Source organism: Cynocephalus volans, chromosome 14, assembly GCF_027409185.1.
Source record: "Cynocephalus volans isolate mCynVol1 chromosome 14, mCynVol1.pri, whole genome shotgun sequence".
Lineage (NCBI taxonomy): Eukaryota > Metazoa > Chordata > Mammalia > Dermoptera > Cynocephalidae > Cynocephalus > Cynocephalus volans.
The window spans coordinates 35,098,719-35,122,167 of record NC_084473.1 but is presented as its reverse complement, the minus strand read 5'-3'; the positions used below and the strand labels follow the sequence as shown (position 1 = coordinate 35,122,167).

Sequence of the window (23,449 nt, the reverse complement as noted above, 5' to 3'; positions counted from 1 at the left end):
TTAGTGTTACAGAAAAAAATGGAAAAAGGGTAAGGAGAATGACTTGGAGAAGAGAATGGGAGAGAAAAAAGAAGAAAAGTCCAGTACCTGTTTATGGAAATTTGACATAATAAGAGGCCAAAGAGTATGTTTCGACCCAGACAATGTACTAGATAGGATACAAGCTAAACTGTTGTAAAAAAAGACACTCCAATAATGATTCAGCGGCTCAAACAAGACAGACAATTGTGCCCTTTCACACACAGTTCTGAAGGAGGTTTGCTTGCAGAGGTTGTCCAGTGAGCCAGGTTACCTCTGTGTTGAAGGTCTCCCATGCTCTGCAATGCTGTTTTCCTTCCAATTAGCAAGTCTGGCTGCCCCAGCATCACGTCTGCTGTCCAGGTGTGTCACACCACGTAGGATGCGAGTGGAAAGCTATCAACCAAATACAGAACTGAGGCTTCATCCTGTGAATTGCTAATAGGAAAACTGTATGCCTGATTCAATTAAATACCTATTTATTAGATATTTAATGTCTACTCTCTTCTATTAGGAGATCCCATTCTTACTTTCATTGGGTGGGTTGTCTAAAAGGTAATGTAATCAACCCGTGGGGTAATATTCCCTGATCCTCAGTCTGTTTTGCACCTGTGGTTTACCTTTTGTCAGAGGAGGATATGCAAAAAGAGGGAGGGATGGATGAGAATTAAATGATTTCTTTTTCATGTGAATGGGAGGAGCCCTTTATAGCAGCCCCTGAAAAACTCCATTAAAAGCAATCACTGCCCCTAGACAACCACAGAACAGGCTCATTAACAGGAAGCCATCATGGCTGATAAGTCCAAATTTATTGAGTACATTGATGAAACCTTAGGAAAATCAAAAGAAACTGCACTTTCTCACTTATTTTTCACCTATCAGGGGATTCCTTACCCAGTCACCATGTGTACATCAGAAACTTTCCAAGCCCTGGACAACTTTGAAGCCAGAAGCGATGACATTGTGCTAGCATCTTATCCAAAGTGTGGTAAATAACAAATCATTTCCTACAAGTGCACTTCTCGCAGTAAGTAGGTTGGGGAGGGTATGAGAGAAAGGTGGCATGAAGGTAGTTCATCCCTGCACGAAGCTGGCTGGCAATGAGCAAGGACGGAGGCCATGATGGTTAAATCCACAGGATGTAAAATCAATAACTAGAACTGCTAGATTTTAAAACCCCAGTTTCTGAGGGAAGAGGTGCATGTGAAAAGGGCATGCTGGAGGCTGGGTGGTGGAAAGAGATGGACGTGGGGCTAGAAAGGAGAAACATGAATGCAGGAAAGTCTAGTTGCCATCAAGCACCAATAGTAGCAGAGATTTTCATCTTGATGTTTGACTGAAGACAAAAGCATGGTCCCTTCTATAGCTTATATGATTATTTCCATGTAATAGATTATTATGAACAACCATTTGTATAGCATAACATTGCTCTATAAGGAACATATTCTAGATTCAAAAACAGGCATTGTCTCTTGTTCAAGCAGATATCTGAGAAATATGGTAAGGTGAATTTTATACTAGTATAATTAAATGCCGTTTTCCACAAAACTATTTCTTTTCATAGCCCAGGTTATTTCAAATACAGAAGAACTAAATGTACACATCAAGGAATGGCTGTAGATTTTAATTTTTTCATGTATATGCTAAAATAACATTCCTTCGCTATATCAAGACTCCTTAATGAGCTTTAATTGTCTAACCTTTCTTATAGGTTCAAATTGGATTCTCCACATTGTCAGTGAATTAATATTTGCTGTTTCTAAAAAAAAGTATGACTATCCAGAATTCCCAGTTCTTGAATGTGGGGACTCAGAAAAATATCAGGTTAGTACAAACAGCTTTTAACTTACAGCATTTTTAGTTGTGAGTTCAGAAAGTACAATACTAATAATTATTGCAATTTATTGTATGCTCACCATATCCTCAGCACTATTTCACTTATTTCATTTTATCACAAAATAAACTTATCACCACTTCACAAGAGAGAAAACTGTTAGAGACTTGCCCAAGGTCAAGGGGCTAATAAATGGCACAGCCAAGATTTGAACCCAAGCTTTCTGATTTGAGCTCTTAATGACTACACTGTACAGTCTGACAGACAGCGTGGCTGAGTGGGGGAAAAGTAAGCTGAGAAACCTCAGGAAATGAACTGAAACCAAAGAAGTTTTATCTCTGAAGATTAAAGCAGAATGCTACTAGGAGTCCTCAGTCTTTCCCTAATAAGACATTATTTTTTATTTTTCTGTCTCAATTAGGACTCTGTGTGTGTGTGAGGGATGGAAAAGAATTAAGTAGTAGTTAAGAGAGTAAGTCACTGGTGCATGTGAAGGTAAAAACAGGTCACCTTACCTGTTATTATTCACCTTCTTAACGTAACTAGCTGAGACTTGGGTGTGAGACAAGATGTTCTGCTCCCTGCCCATGAAAGGCAAGAAAGGGGGGAGAGGAAAGCTCTGCCTTGCTCCTTTGGTGCTTAGACAGGACGGGGTGAGGAAGACCCTCCAATCCCCATCTCTAGACAGACCAGAGTGCAGTTGAGAAGGAAAGGTTGTATTCAAGGGGAAACCATAGTCTCAGCAAAACTCAGAGGTGGTCACCACCAAGACAGAACTCGGTTACTAAGAATAAAGCCACTGGATTGGAATTTAGGGAACAGCTTCTGGAAAATGACTGAGACACTTGGCATCATGACGAATAGAAACTTTAAGTCTGGAAGCTAGGTGGAAGGAAGCCCATTTCCATGGATTGAGCTAATGTAGCTCAGGAGGCATCAGGCTAGCCAGCAGCCACATTAGGGCCTCCGGTCTCAGACCTCATCTATACTAAAGCACACTGAATGGAGGCTCAGTCAGGACAGGCTCAGGAATGCAGACAGGATGAATGGACAGGGCTTTAAGGGGTTTTTCTCTAGGTAAAAAATGGAGGAATCAGTGAAAAGCTCCATTGATTTCTCCTGTCCAGGCCTTTGCACAACCTTTTTTCTAATGAGCCCTTGACATTTCCTTTAGAAATGATGCTCACATTTGACCTGCTTTCCAAATTCTCTTTTAAAATCTCATTATATCATGAGTTGCAGGTCATCTTACCTATTATTACTTACCTTACCAATGTAACCTAACTTGTTGTATTTGTCTGTGTTGTTACCTATCACTGAGATAAACAGTTATCTTTTATGATTGGAATAGAGTTTGGTATGCTGACTTGTAAGTTTTTACATTATTTATGAAATTGTTTCTTTAGGAAAGTCTATTTTAATTTCCAAACAAGGGACCTCTAATAAAACTGTAACATAACCATTTATAAGTAAGGAACTTCTTGTGATATTGCTTACTTATTGGGAAGAGTTTTTACTCCTGATTAAGATTTTGACATGTCAGGACTGAACCCTGAGCTCACACACCCAATATCCGTGGAAGCTCTCTTTCTTTTCATGGAAAATCTGGTATTCCTGTTCATAAGACAGGATTCTTTCTGTTTCCCCAATTACTTTCGTGTGGGTGTAAAGCAAACCATTGCTTCTGTCTTCAGCTCCTTGCATTCTAAATCTTAGTTCTGATGATGAAATATAAAGTTGTACTTCCTATTATTTTCCAGCTTTAGTAAAAAGTCCAGATGATTTTTAAAGCCAAGGAAGTCTTCTAGAAGCATCTGAATTAACTTTATTTATTTTTTATTGGCAGTTGGTCAGTATGGGGATTTGAACCCCGTGACCTTGGTGTTATCAGCACCATGTTCTAACCGAGTGAGCTAACTGGCCAGTCTAAACTAACTTTAAAATGTTGTACAAGGTAAGTGAGGCATAGGAGCCAAGCTGCAGGGCTTCTAGAAAATGTTTTAACTCAGTATAGTATCTTGGGGGTTTGATATCCACAATTAATCAGAAATGTTTATTTTTTTCTTCAGGTACTTTAAAAGACTTTTTTGTATTTTAATTGCAATTCTTTCCTATCTAGGAGCAAAAATACTTTTCTAAGCAATGTGCCTTTTATTTTTAATGGAAATCAGTGAGAAGAGGAGCTTCACTTAATAGTTATTCACTTTACAGAAAACTTAACTAGAATACATATATTTCCTTAAACAAGATATATCTATATCTAATCTTTACATTGCTTACAGTTTGGCTATATTACACATTTTCATGAACATAGTATTATATATTTATCCAGTTTTGTTACGGTTAACTTGTGTTTTCTCCTTGGATATTTTTCTAATCCTTTTAGAAACTTTACCATTTCTCATGTGTCTTTATGTGATTTTTGGCCATGCAGTTTAATGAAAACAGCACTCTATAACTTAATCTGAAAATTACCACCTGTGTAATTTTGCACAATGCTTAAAACCTCAAAGCCTGATCATAATCTCTGAAATGGGGGTTACAGTATCTACCTAAGAGGATTGTTGTGAATGAATGCAAGAGCACTTCAAATACTAAAAACTACAATTTGATGTACATTAGATATTATCACTACTAATCACCACTTAGACCCATATCATTGATTTAAATTATTTTTTATTTTTAAAATATTATTTTTGCCTCCTTGCTTAAGTTGGGATCTCCACTAAGTTCTTAGAGAAAAATTGGTTATAAATGTCTAAGTATCATTGTATCACTTGAAATGAGTAGATAGATATATTGTAGCTGTGACCCAACAGTGTATGACCTCTACAAATATGGAAATGAAAACTCGAAGCCTTAATCCACCACTTAACATATACTTTCTAAAGGTCTGATTTTAAGTTAAAACCCTTAACCCTGTCAGATTAAATAGATACTTCCATCTTTAAAATTATCAGTAGAAATAGATTGCAGAAAAAGAATGGATCACATTATAATCCTTATACTGACAAGTATTTTTCTCATAAAATATTTCTCAGACACTTAAGTGACTCCATGGACTTTCAGGTTCTGTTGGGATATTTGATCACATGACATTTTAGTTGGTAAAAAAAAAAAGATCTAGATGTTAAAAATGGATTTTTATGAAAAGACTTGAATATATAGAAGAGATCCAAATTAAGCAAATTAAGTAAAAGAGTGGGTCTTGGATTATGAGCTGTCTTAAACAAACGGATTTGGTATGATTGTGGGAAAAGGTAATTTTTTAAAAATGATAAAGAGGATTGGGAAATGGTAAGTAGGATCCAACAAGGACAGTCAAGAGGAAGATTAAAAAAATTTTTTTTTTACGTAATCATTCTTTGAGTCCGTTAACCAGACTCTTTGTTTGTTTGTTTGCTTTTGGCGGCTGGCCAGTATGGGGATCTTGATGTTACAAGGCAGTGCTCTAACCAACTGAGCTACCCTGCCAGCCAAGAGGAAGGTTTTAACTCTTTATTTATTTATGATTCTTCATTCTTCATCCCCATAAGTAAAATCATAGAAATAAAAACTGGAGGAGGAGGACGAGAGGGTATAGTGATGGTAGTACTTGAAAATACCATTGAGACACTAAACTTAGGAGTGATTCTCTACACACACGTGCATGCACACTCACACCCACACCCACACATACCCCCCCACACACACACATTTTCACCTTATTGTGTATATTTTTAAGAGAATGAAACAGTTTCCATCGCCAAGGATTTTGGCAACTCACCTCCATTATGACAAATTGCCTGGGTCCATCTTCAAGAATAAAGCCAAGGTGAGTGTCCCTTCTACTGGTATTTCAATTTGAAACTTTTATGTATAGATATTGGCTCTTTTGAGGCACATGATGAGTTTGCTCCTTATAGAATTTTAATAACTGAAGAGTGAGATTTAATATTTCTTTTGTTGTTTCTTCAGATATATTTGCTTTAGTTGCATTCAAGTCAAATGTATTTTCAATTAGGATATAAAACATATGCATAGAATGAAATGTATTATATAATCTGTTTTACAGTGAATAGATTTCAGAATCCTACTAGGATATTTTGAGTGTTTAACAAAAGAGTACATCCTAATAAAATGAGCAAAACTTGTTCGTTTGGTTCTTTTTGGTGAGTACTATTAACCTGAAGTCTGAAACTATTTTATTTCTGAATTTCACATATAATAACAAACTTCATGTCATGCATACAAAACTATAAGTGCTTTGGCTACTCTTACCATTTGCTTAAAAATCTTACTTATTGATCGGTATTGATATATTTCTCATAATTACTAGTTTGAACCCAACTCTTTTTTTTTCTACCACCTGTTCTGCCCTCCATTTCTTATTTCTTATGCTTCTTTCTGTGTCTCAGAAGGAAAGGAACAGAAGTAATTAAAATCAAGATTTAAGCTCCTGAATGCCACAAATAAGAAGGGGAGCACAGTGAAGTAGTAGCAAAGAAAGGCAAAGGAGGAAAAACAGTTAAGATAAGAGGAGAAATAAAGGAGAAGGAAAGGAAGAGTGGGAAAGAAAACATCCGGGAAGTGGCAGCTTGGAATTAGCAGTCTTGTGGCCATAGTACAAGAATCCTAAGAGCTTAGAATTGGAGAACACCTTAAAGGTTGTCAACCCTAACTCCCGTTAGGTTTTGAATTCCACGGCATGGCTGTTTGGACCATGACTGAGTACTTCCAATTATACAGGAACTCCTCTGTACCATAAGCCAGCTTTGGACAGCTCTGTTAAAGAAGTTCCTTACACTGAGAACCTACAAAATTGGAAATATCACTTCAACATACAACTTTCCCTGTTTAATGCAGTTAACATAATCACAAAACTAGGTGACTTTTTCTTTTTTCCTTAATGACTATTTTAAAAAGCTGAAGTAGTGTATTTGGAGCACGCAGGCTTTTGAACAGGGTTTCACTTTCACAAGAATATAACGGCAAGGAAAGAGCAAGAGACAGGTAAGAAGTTGCCGTTGGGGATTTGTCCACACGCCCAATTAAAATTCATGTCTTTGTAAAATTATAAATTACTACAAGCCAGGGTGAGAAATGATAAAGTCTCAAATATAAAACCCTCAAATGACAATCTACTATATTTGGATTGGGGGCAGGGGTGAGATTTAAATCAGAGCACAAGACAAGACCCCATTTATCTCTGTTCATTTTTATCCTGCTAGCATTAGTTCATTTCTTTAGAGAGACAAGGCATTGTGAAAATCTTGATTCCCACCCAGTTTTATGTCATTTATAAATTTGATAAATATAGTTTCTACATCTTTTCCTCAATCATCATTAAAATTTTAACTATGGCCCAGCCAGGACAATGGAAAGGCTTATTAAAAACCTCCATGCAGGTTTACATTAATTATTGTTTAATTATTAAGTTAATTAATATTATTCATTATTATTTACTTAGCCTCATTTGCATGTGAGTATCCCGTCAGTTTTATATGCCCAAGTGTTCCTGCTTCCAGTTTATATTCTTCCATTTTTGCAGAAGAAATCATAAGCAACTCGAACCACTAATCTAGGAACCATGTCCAAAAACTCCTGGTGCTAGTCTGCAGGGACTAGTTCTTAGAGGACCCATGTTGTCCCCTGCTGGTTACTGCTTCCTCCTTTATGTGGCCCCAAATCTTCTGTTCAGTAAGTTCTAGAAACTTCTCCCAAGTGGAGGTAAGGATCACAAATCCCTACTTTTTGCACAGTCCACATCTTCCCCGTCTTTCTGAAAGTGAAACAACTTCTGCCTGTTATGAGTCACCTGGCCTCTTGTGCATTGTCTCAGATTCCTCAGAGCTCTGGAACATGCTCAACAACGTGTCTTCCGGTTTCCCAGTTCTTAAAGTGGAAAGCACCAGGCCTGAACTCACTTGCAGCAGCCATGCACTCTCCCACAATCTTTTGATTCCCTTGGGTTTCAGTTTGCTCTTGGCAATGTTTATTTCACACCTTTCATCCAAAGGAACACTTTCCCCATCAGAGAAGACAGTCCTAACGTGGGAATTCAGAGCTTCTGCTCCATTTGCATCACCATAAACATCACACCTCGAGCCGCAGAGAGTGGACCTTGCCATTCTTTGATCTTCTCTAACCCACTCTAAACATTATTTTTGCTGTCCTTAACATTATTTTGCAAGTTTTATTTTATTTGGGATTTTAAGCTTTCAGATTACACCCTTGTGACTATTCTAGTGAGCTTGGTCTTTTTTTCTTTTTCACATCTTCTGCACATGCCTTTTTACAGTCTAAACTCATTTGCGAAAGTTCTCTGCTCCAGCATCAATATTCTTTTCTTATTTCTTCCTCCCCTCTCTCAGGACTTCCCCATCAGCTATGTCCTCAATTTCTTACTGTCATTCTTTCTCTGTATATTAACAAAATTATGTAATATACAAGTGGACACAGTGATATTGCTCACCTTTTCACTTTTCCAAAGTTCAAAACATAGAACTAAATAAATTAACTTAGTTTTTGCTCCCTAGATATTGGTGATATTTCGAAACCCTAAAGATGTGGCCGTATCTTTTTTCCATTTCCACAATGATGTCCCCAATATTCCAAGCTATGGCTCTTGGGATGAATTCTTCAGACAGTTCATGAAAGGACAAGGTATGGCTGTTGGTAAAAGAATTCTTACTTCAACAGATGACCACATAAATATGAAAATTTAAATGAGTTTAGATTAAAAGAGTAAAAAAAGAAATGATTTAGGCAGATCCAGAAACCAAAAAGAAGCATTTAAATGAAGTTTTATAGAACCTAGTTCTGTGCATCAAACAATTAAAATGCATTACTGTTTTGTTTTTTTTTTTGCGGGGGGGGGGTCTGTTTTTTTAAAAAGATGACCAGTAAGGGGATCTTAACCCTTGACTTGGTGTTGTCAGCACCACACTCTCCCAAGTGAGTCACGGGCTGGCCCCCAAAAAATGCATTACTGTTTTTAAAAATAATTTTGACAATGTATATGCTGACCATGAGTATTGAGAACTGGCATGGGACAAAGAGGCCTTTAACAAAGAATCATGCAGAAAGCATTTCTAGTTAATTTCCCTTAAGTCACTATATAATACAATGATAAAAACCACAAAAGATTTTTTAAAACATGATACTGAGCAACTACACCTAAGACATTTGTTTGCCAGAAAGGATATAAGTTTTGGTTAGTCCATGTTGATGTTTTACCTATGGTTATTAACTGCAATTTTATGTGTCTACTAAAGCTCCAGGTACTAAATTTAGTGTCTTCATTTCATTCATTCTTAGCAAACTATGAGTAAGGCAGTATTAGCCCCATTCTACAGATAAGAAAATGAATCAAAAAGGTTAAATAACTTACCAATGGTCCCACTGCTTGTAAGTGGCAGTGACTCTATTTCCATGGGTGGAGTGGCCAGAGACCACTAAATGCCCCCTTTTATTAGTAGCTCTTTTGAGTCTTTACAGTGTTGTAGGAAGAAGAGTTAAAGCCAGATGACCCTAGAGGAGAAGCTACTAAGGACTACTTTTTTAAAAAATTGATTTTTTATTATCTATAGTTAAGATGTGCAACATGATGTTTTGATATACATATACATAGTGAAATGCTTACTAATTGGTAAGCCAATTAACATACCATCATGTTACATGATTATCTTTTTTGTGTGGTAAGAGCACCTAAAATCTACTCTCTTAGCAAATTTTAAGTATACAATGCAATATTATTAACTATAGTCCTCATGCTAAGTACTTTAGATCTCTAGACTTATTCATAACTGAATAATTCATAACTACATAACTGCAAGCTTGTACCCTTTGACCTACATTTCCCCATTTCCTCCCCTTCCCCATTCTTGATAACCACTGTTCTACTCTCCGTTTCTACATATTTGACTTTTTTTACATTCCACATATAAGTGAGATCCTGCAGTATTTTTCTGTCTGCATCTGGCTTATTTCATTTAGCATAATGTCCTCCCAGTCATCTGTGTTGTCACAAATGACAGTATCTCCTTTTTTAAGGTTGAATAACATTCCATTATATATATGTCTCACCATTTAAGAGGACCACTTCTAAAGGTGGTCATCACAGCACATGCCACATTGTCCCACATGCATGGACACTGGGTACAGTACTGGCTCCCTAGCAAATATTAAATGTTGGGATTGGAATGTATGAGGAAAAGAAGCACATAGAAGGTGCTTATGAAGCACCATTAAGAAAGCTTTGGTTTGTCTAGTGACTCTTCGCTAAGACTGGATAGATACACTTAAGGAAAATCTGAAACATCGTCCCATTGCAAGAGAACATTCAATGATGAGGAACATCATCAACGGGACAATCTATTTTAGGGAACCTTTGTTGCCCTGTTCATCCTTCTAGCCTAATTATTTGATTGACAATGATAAGATGTGTCAGTGATAACTTGAATAGACTTTCTGCCTTGTAAACTTCTTAAATTCAACTTATTTAGGCAGCTGAATGTACTGAAAAACAGGATTTGGAATGAGAATGCCTGGATTGGGCTTCCTCACTTATTATTCCATATTGATAATTAACTCCAGATAAAATACAAGAGCTATCATTTACTGAGCAGCTGCTACTTGCCAGGCACTGTGTGCTATCCTTAGTATTCATTATTTAATTTCAATTCTCATAAAAACACTCTGAGGATAATACTATTATTATCACTATTTTATAAACAAGCAAAAAGAGGCACAGAAAGGTCACGCAGCCGTTAAGTAGTGCAGCTGGAACTCAAACCCAGGTCCAAATCATTTACTGCCTGTGTGATTTTAAACACAATATTTGATCTCTTCTAACTGGTTTCCTTACCTGTAAAATGGAGATAAATATCCAACCTACAGAAGGTAAGACAGTATAACATTTTCTTTGTCAGTCTGTTGCCAGACTGACTTTGAATGGTGGCAATACCCATAACTTAATGGTGTGGCCTGAAAATAGTTACTTAGCTTCTCTGGGTTCCACCATTAAAAAAAAAAAAAAAAAGTGCACAAAAATTACACCTATAACATTGTTTCTTTAAAAATTGAAGGATAAAAAGTAGGTGTGTCAATTAGTAATGCATTGGGAAGAGCAGAAAACCTGGCCACAATGGCCTAAACAGGTCAAGTTTTGTTTTTCTCACTTCACAAAGAAGTCTGAAGGTAGGTGGCTGGTTCAGCAGCCCAGTGATTTCTGGCCAGTACCTTGGATATCCCGCTGCCTTTCTCTCATCCTTTTTACAACATATCCTCAAATCGGCTACTGTCGCCAAGCGCAATCTTCACGTAGGTCATGAAGGAAGTGCAGCACCGGCTGAATGTGTTCCTTAGCTCAAGACAGCAATAGTTTAGCCAGAAACCTTACAGCAGACTTTGCTGTCTTGTGTCTCACTGGGCAGAACCATATCGTGTGGCCAGTCATAGCTCTAAGGGAGACAGAAAAGCAGGGAACAATTCTCATGATTGACTTAGTCCCAAATAATTGGGGATTGGTTAGCAACAAAGAATGGAATGTGCTGGATGTTAAGTAGGCAACTTATAGTATTTGCTACAACAAATAAAACATGTAGCAACTGCCTGGCTCAGAGCAAAGATTTCATGATAATGATAGTAATGATAATAATTATGAAAAAAATGCCATTATTAATAACAGTGCCTTGGATTGAGTGTCCACCCAAAACTTGAGCCCCACTGTGACAGTGTTAAGAGGGTGGGAAATCCTATTATGGTAATTGAAAGGTGGGGCCTTGAAGAGGTAATTGTAGGATGGTGCAGTAGTGAATGGATTAAAACTGGTGGTCATGGGTGTGGTTTGGAGGCCTTTAAAAGGAGAGTGAATGAGGAGGTGAGTCTCTCTCTGTGCTCTGCCGTTTTCTGCCATGTGAGACCCCCGGGTCACTGTCCCCACCATCAAGGCCTTCACCAGCTGTGTTCCCTGGACTCTGGACTTCCCAGCCTCTGAAACTTTAAGCAATAAATTTCATTTTCCTACAAATCACTCAGTTTCAGGTATTTTTGTTATAAGAAACAGAAACAGACTAATACAAACAGTAATGATAATAATAATTATGGCTAATATTCATTGAGTGGTATTATGAATCAGGTACTGTTTTAAGCATTTGATATGTGTTAATTAATTTAAACCTAATGACACTCCATTTTACAGATAAGGAAACTAAAGTACAGAGAGTTCTAGGGAGTTGCTCAAAGCTACACAGCTGGTAAACAGCACAGCTAATCAATGTCTAGGTCTGCACTGTCCAATGGGTAGCCACTAGCCGCATGTGGCGACTGAGCACATATGTGTACACTTGAAATGGGACTAGCACAATTGAGGAGCTAAATGTTTAACTTTATTTAATTTTAATTAATTTAAATTTAAAAATTAAGTTAAATTTTAAAATGGATACTTTACTCAATTCAGTTATTGGAAAACTTTTAAGTAACTGTATAAATTGGGTGTATAAATATACTTTTTCAACTGTATGTTTTATGAATTTTAAATACATGTCAAGTATTTCTGATTAAAATTTAGCATCCAAATTGAGATTCTCTATATATGTAAAATATCCACTGGCTTTGGAAAGCTTAGACTATAAAAAATAATGTGTAATGTTTCATTAATAATTTTTTGTGTTGATTACATATTGGAATAATAATTTTTTATATAAATTAGGTTAAAGTAAAACATTAAAATTGATTTTATCTGTTTCTTTTTGCTTTTTTAAATTATACATGTGGCTTGCATTACTATGGGACAATGCTGGTGTAGATAACATCTATCACTTTGGAATTATCACATCTATCATTCTGGAATTATCTCTGTCATGTATCATTCACTATTTCTGAATTATTTTATTCACCTAAATATTCATGAATTTCTGCAGTTTTTATCAAATCATTTTTACAACTTGCTTTCCTGTGTTGTTATTTATGAAAAATGTTCACAAAGATAAGAAAATGGATAGAAATCTGACAATGAGACTGGTTTATGCCAGCTCTTTTGGGGAAGGGATTTGGAATAACTTATAAACATATATTGTTTGAACACATACACATATGTATAGTTTATATATTAGAGCATAAATGAACCATTTGTCATTTTAACCAAAGTTATTTAAAATTACTTAAGTGTTTTCCCTGTGTTTTTAGTTTCTTGGGGAAGCTATTTTGATTTTGCAATTAATTGGAACATGCATCTTGATGATGAGAATGTTAAGCTCATCTTATATGAAGACTTGAAAGAGGTGAGATATGGCTACTAATATTCTAGAGCAATGTTTATTATAAACTATGACACTGAGCACTTACTTATAATGTCTGGTTATATGAACAAATATAGTTAATTTTTATGAATATTCCAGATATATGGTACAGTACTAGAAAAAAAATCAAGCCATACATAAATGCTTAGGTTCTTTACTTAACAGAAATAAAATAATGCTTAGCAACTTATTATTAACAGTGACTGCTTTATTCTCCCTTTATGATAGTCCAAATTAGTAATGGAAAAAATAATTAATAGGTTTCAGTTGGTGCATTTTGTTGTGAATTGATTTTTCCAGTTAATGTTATTTTTTAATTGTTTATTCACTTAACTAACATTTAGTGAGTGATTGCTCAGCATTGTTTTAGGCCCTGGTGATACATCAATGAACAGATCAGATAAATTTCACTGCCCTGGCGAAGCTTACATTCTAGCTGGAGAAGGCAGGGAGATACAACGATAAATGATAAACACAATAAATTTTAAAATGTATATAGTTATGTGAGAAAAAATAAACAGGATAGCTGGTTAGGGAAAATGGGAAATGCCAGGGGGTGGGGAATTAGAGTGTTGGACAAATCTCAGCATAAAATAGGGTGACTTATTTGAGGGGATGTGATTTGAACAAAGATCTGAAGGAGCTGAGAGGAAGTGAGCCAGGTAGGTAACTGGGGAAGAGCATTCCAGACAGAGGGAACCAACTGGAGCAAAGGCCCCTAGGTAGGGGTAGTCCTGGTGGGGTTAAGACAGCAAGGAGGCAGATGTGCCTAGGCCAGTAGGAGTAAGTCAGGGGATAACAGCCAACGAGGACAGAGTTAAGGGGGTGGGATGGGATATAAGGACTTGAGTGGCAAGCCATTGACATGACTCACTTTCTCTCTGAGTGAAATGGGAAGCCATTGTAGGATTTGAGTAGAGGAGTAATCAAAGCTGATGCATTTTAAACAGGATCATTCTGGCTGGTGTGTGATAATGGATTGGGGCAAAGACAGTACAGGGAGACCTGTCAACAGGCTACTGCATTAGTCCAGGCAAGGGAAGATGGTGGCTCAGACCAGGAAAAGGCAGTGCAGATGATAAGTGGTTAAACTCTGAATATATGTTGAAGGAAGAGCCAATAGGATTTGCTGCTGAATTGGATGGAGGTGAGGGTGGTGAGAGAAAGAGAGAAGTCAGATAAAACTCTAATATAATTGGCCTGACCAACTGAAAGGACTGAATCGCCATCAATTGAGTAGGAGATGGAATTAGATGAAGCAGATTTGCTTGGTGGAATTAAATGTTAGCTGTAAATAGGATTCTGAAGAAATGAGAATTCAAGTGAGCACATACAAATAAATACATTCATCAGTGGGTCTAGACTGGGGCTTTTTTATGCAATGAATATTATCCTTAATAAAATTCTAACCTACCAATTAATGCTACTCGCTTTGTTTATATCCTAACTAGTATTATCTGGCAGTTCAACAAGGGTCATAAATTGAAACTACAAAGTAAAATCAATACAGAGAAAAAAAAAAAAAATATATATATATATATAAACACACACACACACACATACATACATATATATTTTTTTGGCAGCTGGCTGGTACAGAGACAATACAGAATATTTTACAGAGATCTTGAATATTTATATGAGTATCAAAATGAGTCTAAAGAGGTGGATAAGCAGATGACCTAGGGACTTGGGCTTAATAAACCACTCTCTAAAAAACCTATCCTTGCTGTGGGCCCAATTCCCTTAGAAAGAAGTTTATCCTTTAAACTTTGTTTTCAGAATCTAGCTGCTGGAATAAAACAAATTGCAGACTTTTTTGGATTCTCCCTAACTGGGGAGCAGATTCAAACCATCTCTGCCCAGAGCACCTTCCAAGCAATGCAAGCAAAGTCTCAGGAAACACACGGTGCTGTGGGCCCCTTCCTGTTCCGCAAAGGTAAAGTTGCATTGGTTTCTGGGATATCTTACCAGTTAAGGAATGACTTTAACCCTGATTTTTACGCCTTGTTTTTTATTAGCTTTAAGGGAGGGGAAAATAAAATCTCTCTATTGATTGTTAATCAAGTACTATTCAGAATAGAAAAATTCTAAAGTAAGTAAAGGAATAATTTTTAAAATTTACAATGGTTGGTTCTTGTAGAAAATTCAGAAAGCACAGAGAAATGTAAAAAAACATTAAAAATTATCCTAATTTCTCCCACCAGAAGCAGATTTAACTTTTTGAGATATCTCTTTCTAGCCTTTTCTTGTTTTATATAGTTTATTACATTTACAAACAGTTTTATGTTTTATTTCTTTCCTTACTATATCATAAACATTTCCTCATGTCATTAAACCTTAATTTACATATATCTCAATGGCTATGCAATGTGGAACTTACAACTTCAACCCAAATTATCAAAAGATTCTTGAGAAAGAAGTAACTTTCTTTACTTTCAAAAGCAAGTAAAAAGAAATACTAATCATGGGCAGAATAAGTTTTTGCCAAATTTTCAGTATCTGGGGTTTTAATCAAAACTCTCTATAAAATGTCAGCTTTCAAAGACTAGAGAGAGAAAACAAATCACTCTTAAAAAGTGGAATTTTAGGTGTTGGAAGAGAGGTGGGGGTAGGAGATCACTGAGGCTGAGCCCACTTTCCCCAGTGATGTAAAGAAAGCAGTCACCTGCCACACCGCCGGTGGGGGAGTCCCAATGGATATTGTTAATTTTACAAGAGAAATTACATTAGTTTTTAAGACTAATTTTTTTCATGTGTTTATTTTCACATTTCAAAGTGAAACATTGCATTGAAAAATGGCAAAATGAAGAAGAAATATTTTAACAGATGTCTGGGTCTACTGTTTTTGTTTGTTGTAGGTGAAATTGGTGATTGGAAAAATTTGTTCAGTGAAACTCAGAGTCGGGAAATGGAAGAAAAATTCAAAGAGTACTTAGCAGGCACTTCTCTAGGAGCAAGGTTGAAGTATGAATCACATTGCCAGCCTTGATTCTGGTCAATTCAGCAAGTCTAGGTACTTTATTTTCCTTCATAGTAATTGAATTTAAATAATTAAATGATAACTCAATCAAATAATGATAATTAAATAACATTTAAAATAATATGAATTTAATAATAATGATAATATCTAAAATTTTTGAGCAAAAATTTAATTTGTTCTCTTTTTGATGAAAGGACATTTTAGCTGCCCAAAAGAGATGCTATTTTTAATGTGTTATACTGGAGTTTTAACTTCTTCCATGCTCTGGGTTCACACAAGAGCATAAGCAGGTATTATCAGAGAAATATGTAGATCCGTGTTTGAGCATAGATGAGACAGGCCTCCAAATGATGTACAATTTTTTTGTGCTTTCCTCATAATAACTTCTTCCTTACTGTGAATCAAAGCACTTGTGCTGTCTATCTCAAACTCACCGTTGGGGGAAATTAATTCCAACTGTGCACTGACATACGTTGAATAAATTCTATTCTAATTTGATTCAAGAAAAATGCATTGCTCGTCTACTCTGTGTATGCCATTGCAGTAGGCTTTATGGATGTTCCACTGTCAAGTGACTTTATATTTCTACTTAATTCAATCTTTAATTCAAAGCTAAAGATCAGAAATCATGTTATTCTATCATAAACGCTTGTCTACCGCAGAGCCCCTAGCAGTTAAGTAGAACTAAAAGAGAAGGTAGAGAATGTTCTAGAAAGAATCTCCTTCTGTCTACCTGACACCTCTCAATGTCTTAAGAATCCTTACTATTTACATTAGTAGCCAGTCCCACTCTAAAACTAAGTTATATGCAGTTAAGAATAGAAATAGTTAAATAAAAGTGCTTTGAGAGCGAGTATGGGACTACTATTCCTGGTGGTATGGTGGATTAGATAAACTAAAAACCCTCCCCTTGAAACACCAAGAAATGCTGGATAAAAATTCTTAAAAATTCTTTTAGATGCATAGCTCAGCTCCAATAAAGTAAACAAAATCATCAAGGACCAGAAGCAAAGAAGCAATATAGAACTAGAGTTAGTAAGAATCAGAGATGACATTGTGCTATCACACAAGGATTTGTCAGTAATTAAGGGGCTTGGGTTTTAATGTCCAAGCTCATATGATTGGTACAGGAGTAGACAAAAAGACCAGTGGAATAAAATAAAACCACCAAACCAACCCATGCATGAAAGGAAACTTCAGATATGACAGAGGTTGCATTGCATATCATAGGAAAAAATTAAACTGTTCAATATTTGGTGCTAAAAGAATTGGTTTGATATAGAAGAAATAGAATCATATCCTTACTTTATATCACTCGCAAAAATAAATTCCTTGTGAATTAAATATCTATATGTTTAGGAGCAAATACAAGACAATATTTCTATGACCGCAAGGTGGGATTTCTTAAACAAGAAAAAAAAGCATAAACAGAAAGGAAACTATTTATATTTTCGGCTACATTAAAATGTAAAACCTTTGCAAAACAGGCATCTTTAAAGAAGTGAACCCCTCCACACACAACCAGGCACACTGCCAGCACCAAGGAGCATGCAAAAAACATCACCTCTAGGGGGTAGCCCACCACAGCCACCACATTAACCACAGCTGCTGTGAAAGTGCCCAGATGCCACAACCACCACGCAGATTGTCTGCCAGCCACTGGAGTGCATTGACACAAGGAGAGTCACCAGCAGAGACCAAAGAAAATAAGAGGATGTCGCTCTCCACAAAGCCCTTTCCAGAGTGACAGAAGCATCTGCTCTATGATAGTATTGGGGGACCTGAACACACCTTTCAGCATTGGACAGATCATCTAGGCAACAAATCAACAGAGTAACCATTACTCTTTTCATAAAAAGAGTAATATTCAGAAGGAGAGAAGAAATCTAGGGTTATCAGGGGTGGGAGGGGGGAGGGAGAGGGGGAATAGGGAGAGATTGGACAAGGGGCATAAAGAATAAGTACAATTTGCAACAATATACATATTAGTAATATTGATTTGATCAACATATGTCAACATCGAATCCCCAAAATATGTATAATCAATTATGATTCAATAAAAACAAAAGAAAACAAAACAAACAAAAAAGCAAATCTTTAAGGAAATATATGATCTGCAGGCAGTAAGTATTCATGAACATTTTAATGTTTATATGGCCAAAGCCTTGGCTGCTCAGATTCTATTGTAACCAATAGTTTCTCTTCAGTTTCCTAAGAGTGTCAAGGTCTCGTGTGACCTAAGCTAGTTGTATGCAATTGCTCTCACCAGCTCGCCTCTCAGAATGCATTAACTAGCAGAAGAATCCTCCATTGGCTCAGGATCACGTGCTCCTCTCACCTGAGGTGCCTCTCCACTGGGTAACTCTGAAGATATAGCACGTGTAGATCAAAGACATCCTTTGGAGAGATTTAAACTGATCTCACACTCGAGGCAGCCTTTAGAGCACTTTTTTTTGGCTCTTCCAATGCTTTTCTATTTTTCAGTATGGGGCAAAAAAATCTGAATTAAAACTCAGACAAAATATTAAGAGTAAAAAATAAAGAAAGAAGTGAAAACAAAAAAAAGTGAAGTGGCATGACAGAAATTGGGAGAAGATATTAAATAAAAGGCTAAGGTCTCGAGTACATGAAGAACAATTAAAATCAATAGGTGAAAGAAAATATAACCTAATAGGAAAAAAAAGCATAAAGAATGTAGGCAATTTACAAAAGAAGACATCCAAATGGCAAATAAACATGTAATGAGGAATACAGTGGTTAGGAGAATACAGATTAAAATAAAAGTGAGAAACTTCCATGACTGGCGATGGGAAATACCCTCCCACCATAACAACTAGAAAACTGGGCAAAACATATATAAAATAATGGCTTTTGGACATTAGACAACAGGCAGAGCAATTCTGGGATTTCTGAGAAGTAAAGAAATGACGTGAGCCCTACAGTTGCCCAGCCTGTAAACAATTTCCAAACTGCAGCACAGGGAAAGGGAACCCAAACAGAGTAGAAAGGTGTCACTGAGTTGGAGGTGGATGTTAATGTATCTATCTATACACTCCTCCAAACACCGGTTGTTTCCCTTTCTACAAACACTCCATCCTTTAGAAATCATTTCTAGACAAAAACTTTAAGGACACAGTGTCACTTTTGGTTATCATTACATTTCCAGCACAATGCTGCACATAGTAGGCACACAAGTAAATATTTGTTAAACAAATTAATGGATGAAGAGATTTTTTTCCTATAAGTGTTTTTTACAATATCAGATCACTTAGGAAGCTTTTGATGTAACAAACAGAAAATCAAACACAAACTGGTTTGTAGGGGAAAGAAAAAGAAGGGGGGAGCTCGTATGACTGAATAGCCCACGGTGGGTTTGGCTTCAGGTGAGGCTTGATCTGGGGCATAAACAAGGACCTGATTCTTAATCTTCGTTTTCCAACTCCTTTGGTGTAGGCTCCATTTTCAGGGAGGTTTGATGTATTATTTAGTGTTCAGTGCAGGAAACAGAAACCACTGTACGCATGTTAAGCAGAAAGATATAGTAGGAAATTAACACTTACAATTGTTGAAAGGACTACAGAATGGAAATCAGGAGACTTCCACTGTAGATGCCATCCAAAATGCAGGACCCTACCATTGCCACCGCTTCTTCCACTGCTGCCACCACAGATGCCCTACACCCTTGGAAAATTGACAAGAGAAACTGGAGTCCGGCTCCTGCAAGTGTCCCTGAGTATGGGAGCTTGCTCGTCAGCTTGTCCTGTCACAGAAGGATGGCTTTGTCCTCCCTTCCATCTTCCAAATCTTGCACCACTACTCGTCAGTCATTGGCAGACCCCAAATTATATTCAGAACTTTAACTCCACAGAAATCTGGAAAATGCAGTTTTAACCTTCCATACATTGCCGTTCAGGAGAAGAAGAAACATAGAACGGGAGAGAATGGGAGGTAAAAATATATCTAGTACAGTCCACTCCTATCAATAACTTTTGAAGCAAACAATAAAACTACATTCTTGCTGAATTTAACCATTCCCTCCTTTAAATGAAACCATGTTCATCCTGTCCTCTAAGTCTTTATACCCATTACTGTGTGATGTTCCTTCCTCTTCTATTTTAGTCATAATCCCACCTTAAGACACTCAAACCTAACGACTAACTTAAAAATTAACCACCAACAACAAATGTTATATAAAGGGAAAGAGGAAAGTAATTTTTAAAAATCCATTAATACATACAAAAACAAAGCAAGAAAGAAACTATATATAGCTTCTAAAGTTCTTTGTTCTGTAACTCGTCATAAGACCGTAGTTTGTGTTTATAACTTCTTTGTTTCATGTTCCTGTTGCCATCAGAAAATGTCCCAGCTAGTAGAATGATACAAACCTTCAATCCTGAAGGTTCTGAGCCCTTAGAAGTCCTGCCTGTGTTGGACAGAGGTAGACTTCCTTAGCATTTATCACTGAACGTGGAATTACCACGAAGAACCTTTAGGTTGAAGACATGCTGTTCCCTGACTGCGTTGTGTAGCTGCAACACTGTTTCTCCTCAGTAAGTAGTATCAATCACACCAGCCAATTCAGTAATCCCCTTATTTTCTTGATGACTTGATGGCATAAAGAACTTGCAATGTCCAGATGCAGTTTCAAGTTCCCCCTCAAGGAACTACGTATCCCCTGGTGGAAACAGAGCCCAAGGGCTCAGAAGTAGGAAGTACAAGTGCGTGATTAGGTCTAATTGTGGGCAACAACCTTCTACTTCTACTGTGTTTCCTGGGCTCATGTATTCTGGCCAGGAAGAAATAGCAACCTAGTTTAGAGCATATACTGCACCTGAAGGACAGTCCACCCAACTCTTTGGGGTACTGAGGTTCACAATAAAACCATTGAATCCTATGGTAGTCAATGTACTGCCTCACTTCTTTTTCTATAAAATGGGTTCCTCAGTGAGGGATACCATGATGTGAACAAGGCTTTTGGAATGTCCAACAATGAGGTCCTGGCAGAAATATGGTAGGAAGGAAAAGGAAATTGAATAAGTGTTTACTCAAAAAAAAAAAAAAAAAAAATGAGGGCCGACCCCGTGGCGCACTCGGGAGAGTGCAGCGCTGGGAGCGCAGCGACGCTCGCGCCGTGGGTTCGGGTCCTATATAGGACTGGCCGGTGCGCTCACTGGCTGAGTACCGGTCACGAAAAAGACAAAAAAAAAAAAAAAATGAAGTAAGTATTTTACTCCAAAGAGGGAAAAATGCCTGTCCCCTCCATGATGGAAGGCTCCCATGTAACCAGTCTGCCCCCAAGTAACTGACTGGTCTCCCTTGGAGTGTGGTGCACCCGGGACTCAGCATTGTTCTCTGCTGTCAGCACCTTGGGCACTCAGCAGCCAGATCAGTCATGACAAGAAGTCCATGTTGATAAACTCACACATACCCTCCATTCCGACTGCCATAGCCTCTCTGTTTTGAACGAGCACTAGAGTAAGTGGGGAAAAGATTGACAGAAGTCTCCATGCTCACCTGCTTCTCAAAAGCCTCCTCAGAAGTATGTGCCTTTGTTGAACATTCACAAGAGAACCCAATGTGCTCACACTCTGTCCATTCCGCGTGTTCACCCACATCTTTTCACCTAGACCTCCTTATCATCAACCCTCTGATCTCATTCCCTCCAAATCTCTGAACATACAGTTTAATTGTTAGCCACTGGTTCTGTACAAGCCCCTGAAGGAGGGGGTTGGGGGTTGGGGGGCGCATGGTGAGGAAGTGAGTGAATAGTTTGCATATCACTAATGCTCCAAATTCCAGACTCCCTAAGTATTTTTTATTTCTTCATCTGCATCACTTGGCATTACGATTTGATTTAATGTGGGCCACCTGAGCTCAGGTTGTAATAAACCAATTGGGTAAACTGTTAGAGCCATTCCCAGCTGCTGGAGCTAGCACATTGACTTCCTTCATGTCTTCTTTAGAATCACTTCCATGCATATTTCCTGGATTTCTGTTGATAAAAAATAGTGAAATCTTGCAATTCTTTTATTGTGTAAACTATCTCCTCTTGACCAGATCTTGTGTGTGTCCTCTTGGGGCATGTTAGCATCTGATTCTAGTTCTAGGAGGGAACGCATGAGGTAGGGATATGGTGTTTGGAGAATCAGCACCTCTTTGCAAGGTGACTACTTCAGGCTCTTCAAGCTAGACTGTACCAGTCTTATTGGACAATGGCGGGAGGTCTGTGGAGATTTGGCAGAATTTCACAGGGCAGTGGTACTTGGATCCATTCAAATCCACCCGCATTCCCAGGCTTCATTCTTTCCCAATCAATGCCCTCAGTGTTCACAGAAGAGACCTGGTAAGGCTGCAAATTAAATTTATATTGTAATTCTGCTACCTGCAGCATTAGACTCTGCACCTGACTTTTGCAATGTCAACCCTCAGGCTACAGGAAATAAGAGGTTCTTCTGGGACAGTCATCAAAGTTTGTATCTTTTGATCACATTTGGGCTTGTCATTTTTCTTTAAGCTCTCTTGGGCAGTTCAGGGCCTCAAAAAGTCATAAATACTTGCCCTTGCCACAGCGCCCCACCCCCCAAACGGACTCCTGAAAAGACCCACCACGGTCGGAGCTTTTTTGTCACCTGGAAATGCCACAGAAAGTTGGCTCTGTTTCCTATTTACCTCCTAAACCTCCCACCACTTCCTCACATTTGGGGAACTTAAACCATGCCCGGGTCCTGAGATTCAGGGGAAGTATAGGCTGATAACCTGTAACACAGGAGGACTGTAGAAAGGAGCTGGGAGTGGACACCTAGACCACAATTTTTAATATATATTTAATGCCCATCTTAGGGCCCCCTCCCTCCCTTACCCCAGCTAAGATGTTGGGAGTATAGATTCCTTCTAATTCGAGCTCCCGTGCGTACTAGCTGTGTCACCTAACTTCTCTGTGCCTCAGACCTCAGTTTTTTCATCGGTTGAAAGGGATTAGTATCTGGCAGTATTTTTGTCAGGATATGTGCATGAACAGTGTCTGACACAGGTCGATTCTCAGCACTCTTCAACCACTGTGCCAATGAGCCAGTGTGTGTCTGGGAGTGTGTCACAGTCCATCAGGTGAGTAGAATTTCTACAAACCAAGGACTGCTGGTGCTGGGCCTTGGTAGGAAACTCCGCGAGGTGGTGCAGGGTGCGGGCGGCTCTCCCGAGCGGATGGACTGTGCGTCTGGCAGGCGTCTGTTGAAGAATGGACTGGTGGGCAGAAATGGATCAAGGGAGATTGTGTTACCAGGCGCCTATCCCCAGCCTTGGAAAGGTGAGCGGCAGCCGTGTGGAAAGCGCCTA

General features: G+C 37.8%; 1 protein-coding gene across 1 annotated transcript; it reads left to right on the top strand.

Moving 5' to 3' along the window:
• Positions 1-807: 807 nt before the first annotated feature.
• Positions 808-16,126, top strand: SULT6B1 (sulfotransferase family 6B member 1). Its single transcript, XM_063077758.1, has 7 exons — positions 808-1,006; positions 1,730-1,842; positions 5,577-5,666; positions 8,371-8,497; positions 13,022-13,116; positions 14,917-15,073; positions 15,996-16,126. The coding sequence occupies exons 1-7, from the start codon at positions 808-810 to the stop codon at positions 16,124-16,126; spliced, it is 912 nt and encodes a 303-aa protein (XP_062933828.1).
• The last annotated feature ends 7,323 nt before the right edge of the window (positions 16,127-23,449 follow it).

What these genes read in the sequence shown, in the direction of transcription:
- SULT6B1 (XM_063077758.1), top strand. Translation starts at nt 808, where the DNA reads ATGGCTGATAAGTCCAAATTTATTGAGTACATTGATGAAACCTTAGGA. An exon ending in AGCATCTTATCCAAAGTGTG is followed by an intron (nt 1,007 to 1,729) that starts GTAAATAACAAA and finishes CCTTTCTTATAG; the next exon opens with GTTCAAATTGGATTCTCCAC. An exon ending in TCTTCAAGAATAAAGCCAAG is followed by an intron (nt 5,667 to 8,370) that starts GTGAGTGTCCCT and finishes TTTGCTCCCTAG; the next exon opens with ATATTGGTGATATTTCGAAA.